Below are 6,457 nucleotides of genomic sequence, written 5' to 3'. Positions count from 1 at the left end.
AAGTCCAGTGGCCTATAACTATATCACGCCACCAAGTCGGACCACTGATGCCGTTTCCTGATTGGATTAAACAAATCACGCCACTTCATAGACGTAGATCATCCTATTCTCCATCACGGCATGTTCCATATAAATATGAGTCCTCATCATAGATTTAATTAGAGTTAGTTAAGAGTTAGTTAGACTTAGTCAGTGTTGTCACTTGCTCTCCGGTAGCTAAGTACTTGTGCTTACGCTAACAATCACTGGTTACTACAACCTGTACATATATTTTTATTGAATAACATCTAATTATATTAAACAATTCAATCGCTTTAGTATTTGACTCCGTATCCTGCTAAAAGTATGCATGTATGTATATGTTTTACACATTATGTATATGTTTTATACGCGAATGTATGTGTTTTATACGTGAATGTATACATAGGCGTATCTAGGATTCGTTCGCAGATATGGCCAAGAAAAATTTCATAATAAAACTTTAATAAACATTTTATTCTAGATATTTATTTTTTTTTGATAATACATTTTAGTAGGTACAAATAATTATTACATTTTTTTTTAAAACTATTTATGAAAATTAAATTTACTTATAACTCGAGACGACGTTTTGATGGTGTCATGACTTTAAATTCTTCAATTACGTCGTCATAGTTTATATTATTTGTCATTTGCTGTTCAATAAATAAAAACATTAATGAATGCAGTCTTTGTTGAGTCATAGTACTGCGAAGTTTCGATTTGACCATTGTTAATTTCGAAAATGCCCTCTCACAAGAGCAACTAGTTACAGGTATTGTGCTAAAAAGTACAATAACTTTGTGAAATTCCAAAAAAATATTTTTTTGGTTATTTTGATTAAGAAATTCAATCCAATGAAATATTGTTTTTGTAGTGGAACCTAATGGAACACCAGGCATATTTCGTAGAAGTTGAATTTCCCCATTTAAATCGTTACAGTCAACTTCAAAAGCACTTTCTAAGCACAGAAGATTTTCTCTAGTTGGTTCAAGCTTTAAAACATTTCCTACGGCAAGGATAAGATTTAAAGTTTCTTGATTAAAACGATCATTTAAGCCGTTAAGTAAATCATCTAGAACAACATTAAAACATGAAACTCTCAATTCTTTTTCTTTCGTATCAGCAAAGTATTGATTGTTTGCAGAATAACCAATTTTTGTAGATATTTTACGTTTTCTTACTTTGGGTATCGCCACATTATTTTCTTCACAATGCTTTACAGTGTCACAATAAATATCATTAAAAAATGTAGGATCTGATCTTAACTGGTATAATTTTTGTTTTAAAGATTGAATCAAATTTGTAGATGTTAATAGATTTAATTCTTCAGCTTGTAAATACGAGTTAACTTTGACAATTAATAATAGTATAGGATGAAGCATATTTAAAGCAAATATAAAATCAAAAGTTTTTAATTGCAAAATTAAACCTCTAGATTTTGCTCTAACTTCGGATTGTTTGGTTTTATCACAAATCGTTTGGATAGCAATAATTATTGCTGTGTAATTATTTTTTACTGCTGCCACAGCTTCATATCGACATGCCCATCTTGTTTTCGAAATCGATTTCAAAGTTTTTAATTTTAAATTTATTTGGTTTGCTACAGTTTCTAATATAGAATGACGGATACAACTGGCTTCTATAAATGCATATAAAAATTGTAAAGTACCAATAAAAAATCAAAAACTATACAATTTGATCGACCTATAGAATCTATTAATACCAGGTTCAAACAGTGAGCATGGCAATGAACATAAAATATTTTTGAATTTTTTTCTTTGCATTTAGCTTGAACACCATTTATGTTTCCTGCCATGGTAGATACTCCATCAAAGCACACGGCTATAATATCTAACCAGCTTAGACCTAATTGGTTTACTACAATCCCATCCAGTGAATTAAAAATAGATTGGCATCTACAGCTGTAAGACGTTGCATACAGACAAAATACTCAACCGGTTTATTTAGTGATTCATCATAAAATCTGACTATAACTGATATCTGCTCATGATGACCGCAGTCGCTTGTTTCATCAGCCATAATGGATATTTTCTTGTTTTTTAAAGACAAAACTAATTGTCTTTTTAGAACAGAATGTAGAGAACTAATCAAATCATTTTGAATGAGATTACTCATATAGGTTGCATTTTGTGGTCCTTTTTTGTTTTTTTTAATGTTGGATCATACTTATTTAATAAACATGCAAGCTCTAAAAACATTCCTCTATTGCTATCCTCTTCCCTTTCTTTATGTCTCCTAAGGGCCCAAATAGACGACCGGATTTTGCCGGCCGGCGTCGGCCGTCCGGTTTTTTTTTTTATATAGAGTTAGATGGTGGTAAAAAGACAGTGAAGTTTTTCGCCGGCCGGTTAGTTCGTTCAGTTTGCCGGCTCCGGCGTATTTTTCGACCGGGGACCGCGCTTGGAGGAGCACAGCGACCGGCCGTCAAAAAACCGGTGGACCCTCGCCGGGTCACAGTAAAATACATATAAAATAATATTCATACGTTTTGCCGTCCAGTCACCCGATATCTGATTCATTTCTTACATAACATTATTTTCAATCTTCTTCTCATTTTCGAGATCAGCATCTTTTGTGATAGAAAAGTGAATCTAGTTGGTTTTAAGAAGGTCGAAATTGAAAATTTCATGTATTTTTAAAATCATTTTCGTATACAAAGATTTATCATTGGATTCAAATATAACACATCTATATAATAAAATAAAACAATGACATGCTTGACAAACTACTGTACAGTTAAGTGGTATTCACTATTGTCCACCTTTTTTAAACTTGTACAAGTAAAAATAAAAGTAACTTAAATTAGTTAATTAGTTACTTTTTTTCATATAAAAACCTTTTTTAAAGCTAATAAAGAAAATGGTAACTCAATAAATGTCTTATCAATTTTAAATAAATGTAGAGGTATTTATTAAAATGAATTACTGCAAGTACGTAGGTGTATACTTTAATCAATGATCAAATCCAAAAAAATAAATTAAATTACACCTATAACATTACTGTGTATATATATTATGGGTATAGAATAATATTATATAATTCTGTGAATATTTAAAATAATAACTATGTTTATTACAATTATGATTTATTAATTAATATTTTGGATTATTATTTATTAAATAATATATATTGTATAATATATTTCGGATTATTACAACTTTTTGATATAAAATACATTTTAACTACCTACATTAAATATATTTTTTGTGGTTAATTGTGATATTTAATGATATTAATCTGTGGTTTAAGAATAAAATTAACTTAACGTTACAATTAAATTAACTCATAAGTTACCCACTAAATAACATGTAATAATATTTAACTCGTTATATTAGAAGTTAATTCTAAAAAAAAGAGTAATTACTAGTAGCACTTCGAATTCGTTATTAAACTTAGTTAAAAGTAACTTAACTTTTTCACTCATTATTAATGCTCAATTTTGGTAATTAGTATAACCTCCACTATGCGCTAACTATTTTTATGAGACTGACTTAAAATATGTACCCTAAACATAAATAGTGGTATACCTAGTGGTAAAAACATATTTTATAATAAAAATAAGGTATACAAGAATAATATTAGTAAGTCAAGTAATGTGACAACACAATGCGTGGCTAGATATGTGTAAGCAAATTTTCATCATGTCTATGAATTGACACATGTTTTAACATGATCAGTACACGATTGTCGACGACCAGTGAAAACTTGGCCACAGTCGTATTGATTTGAACAAAATTACTGCAGTTTAATCCCAACCGACCGCAACATTATAAATTAAAATTTTTGATTTGAGACATAAGTTTTATTTTTAAAATGGATCCATCTGATGTTATTGATGACTTGGATTTTGAAAAATTAATTGATGTAGTACGGTCTCACCCTGCTATTTGGAATACATCACATTCAGACTATTCGGACAAAATTAAAAAAGAAAACAGCTGGAATAACGTATGCAAATCATTTTTTAAAGAAAACTGGGAAAATTTGTCAACGAATGATAAAAAAACAGCAGGTAAGTTTAATCAACCATTTATTATTTACTTAATATGAAATACTTAATTTTTTAATTTTTTGTACATAACATATATCTATTACCTATGGATAAAAATAAAATACTTTAACTCAAATTAAAAAAAAAAATATATATATATATAGTTTAAACATTTAAATTTAAATAACGTAAATATACCTATGTTACAATATTTTAAATTTTTGACATTTGCTATGGAAGTTCACCTTCAGGGCTCATAAAGTATGTTGCGAAATTATCGCGGACTGTTCTTCCAAGTCTCTGCGTACCATTTGTAAACTCCACATCATGGAAATCTTGATATGATGTTGCATCTTCAAAATGTACACCATCACGTACCTTATGAAATTGTGTAATACACATGCTGCTTTAACCACGTGTGTAACATTTTCTGGTTCCAATGTAATTGGTGTATGGAATAATCGCCATTTGTTGGCTAATATACCAAATGCACACTCTACAAATCGTCTACCCCTACTTAACCGGTAATTATAAATCCGTTGGTCTACAGATAAATTACTACCACCATATGGTCTCATTATTCTGTCAGATAAAGGAAAAGCTTCGTCGGCTAAAAACACATATGGAAAAACGGGACCATTGTAACCATCAATGACTGATGCTTGTGGTAGATCAAGTTCATCACGTTGAAGTCTTTGATAAAAATTACTGTCTTGAAATACTACTGAATCTGAGCCTTTGCCGTATACACCAATATCGACAGCTAAAAATTTATAATTGGCGTCGACAACGGCCATTAGAACAATCGAAAAATAGTTTTTATAATTAAAATATTCTGATCCCTTGTTGCTCGGTTTTCTAATCTGTATATGTTTCCCATCAATAGCTTTGAGGCAATGGGGGAAATTAGCTTTTTTTTTGTATACTTCCGCAACTTGTATCCAATCTTTTTTTGTTAATTCTGGCATGCATGAAGCCTTCATTTTTTGCCAAATAATTTTGCATGTATCTAAAACAATGCCACGGGCGGTACTTGCACCGACTTTAAAATTCACACGGAGTTCAGAAAATGAACACCCCGTAGCTAAATATCTAAAAAAAATCATTCCAATTAAATAATATTGAAATGTAATCTTTATTTTTTTTCTAACTTTTAAAAGTTTTAATTTTTACAAAATTCTTCTCAATTATAAAAATTATTTTGTTAGTTAAAATGCATACAATTTTAAATATTTACAACTAATATTTTAACAAAAATTCACAATAAATTTTTATGAGCATCTGAAGTTCAAATTTTGGATATTCCCACGTAAAATAACTAATAGGCCTATTAGAGCCTAAAATTATTTTTGATAAAATGCTATAAAATAAATTAAGATCCAAGGATTTGGAAAATGTAATGTTTTTTTTTTAATACGTATGGAATAGGGAATTATTGTGAACAGGAATTATTTCTTTCTTTATTTTATGTGCAAATAAGAATTAGGGTAAAATTGAGTAATTGTCATTGACAAGCCAAAAAATAAGAGAAATCATTTTATACATATTATATTTTTAACAGCAAAATATTAAATAATTTTAAATTTGACAAAATTTGTAAAAATGTGAATTTGAAATGCTTATTAAAAAAAATTATCCTAATGTATTTATAATATTTTTCAACTGTTATAATAACATTATATTAGGAGCCTTCTATTAAACTTTCACGGTTTATTTACCCAACAAATTAAAATTTTATTGATATTCATAAAAAAAAGAACTAAAAAATTTGGAAACTGAAAATGTCCGTAAACAGTTCAAAACAAATCAAAATATTTTTAAAATTGTATCGTGTTTAGAAAATGCTAATATTAACAAGCAGTGAAAATCGCATGTATCTACGGTAAATTTTTTTAGAGTTACATCAAAAACCAAAATAAATTTTGTCGAAAACCGATTTTGTGTAAACAATTGAGAATCTAAGAATCTAAAAGTTGAAAAATTGTTATACCTAAGTGCTGTAAACTATAGTTGTGGTACGTGTGCGCAAAACACACTATTGTCTGACAATTATTTTTTGCACCATCGTTCTTAACTGGTTGTAATACATTGTACATGTACAGTGACAGACATGAGGAAAAAATGGGGAAATTTACGTGACTCATATAGGAAGTACAAACGTAAGACAAAACAAAGTTCCGGCGCAGGTGCGAAGAAAATAAAAAAATATATGTATGCAGACTTTTTAGTTTTTTTGGATTCCACTTTTGAACAAAGAGAGTAAGTATAACATTCTCATTTACATTATATTATATTTATTCGCAGATTGTGCTAATTATTTAAATATATCATATTTGATAACATAAATAACCAAACACAATAATAATAATAATTTATTATGTTAAGTATTATAGAACAAAATGTCTTACTTATTTTTTTTTAGAA

At 28.8% G+C, this 6,457-nt stretch overlaps 1 protein-coding gene across 1 annotated transcript; it reads right to left on the bottom strand.

Annotated features, from left to right (window-relative positions):
- Positions 1–242: 242 nt before the first annotated feature.
- LOC126553033 (zinc finger MYM-type protein 1-like) lies at positions 243–1,837 on the bottom strand. Its single transcript, XM_050208231.1, has 3 exons — positions 1,726–1,837; positions 776–1,660; positions 243–259 (listed from the first exon to the last, which is right to left on the bottom strand). The coding sequence occupies exons 1-3, from the start codon at positions 1,835–1,837 to the stop codon at positions 243–245; spliced, it is 1,014 nt and encodes a 337-aa protein (XP_050064188.1).
- Positions 1,838–6,457: the final 4,620 nt, after the last annotated feature.

Source organism: Aphis gossypii, unplaced genomic scaffold (assembly GCF_020184175.1).
Source record: "Aphis gossypii isolate Hap1 unplaced genomic scaffold, ASM2018417v2 Contig00051, whole genome shotgun sequence".
Classification (NCBI taxonomy): Eukaryota; Metazoa; Arthropoda; class Insecta; order Hemiptera; family Aphididae; genus Aphis; species Aphis gossypii.
Note: the sequence above shows the minus strand (reverse complement) of the source record. Positions and strands in the feature narration are given on the sequence as shown.

What these genes read in the sequence shown, in the direction of transcription:
- LOC126553033 (XM_050208231.1), bottom strand. Translation starts at nt 1,837, where the DNA reads ATGGCAGGAAACATAAATGGTGTTCAAGCTAAATGCAAAGAAAAAAAT. An exon ending in GGTATTAATAGATTCTATAG is followed by an intron (nt 1,661 to 1,725) that starts GTCGATCAAATT and finishes ATGCATTTATAG; the next exon opens with AAGCCAGTTGTATCCGTCAT.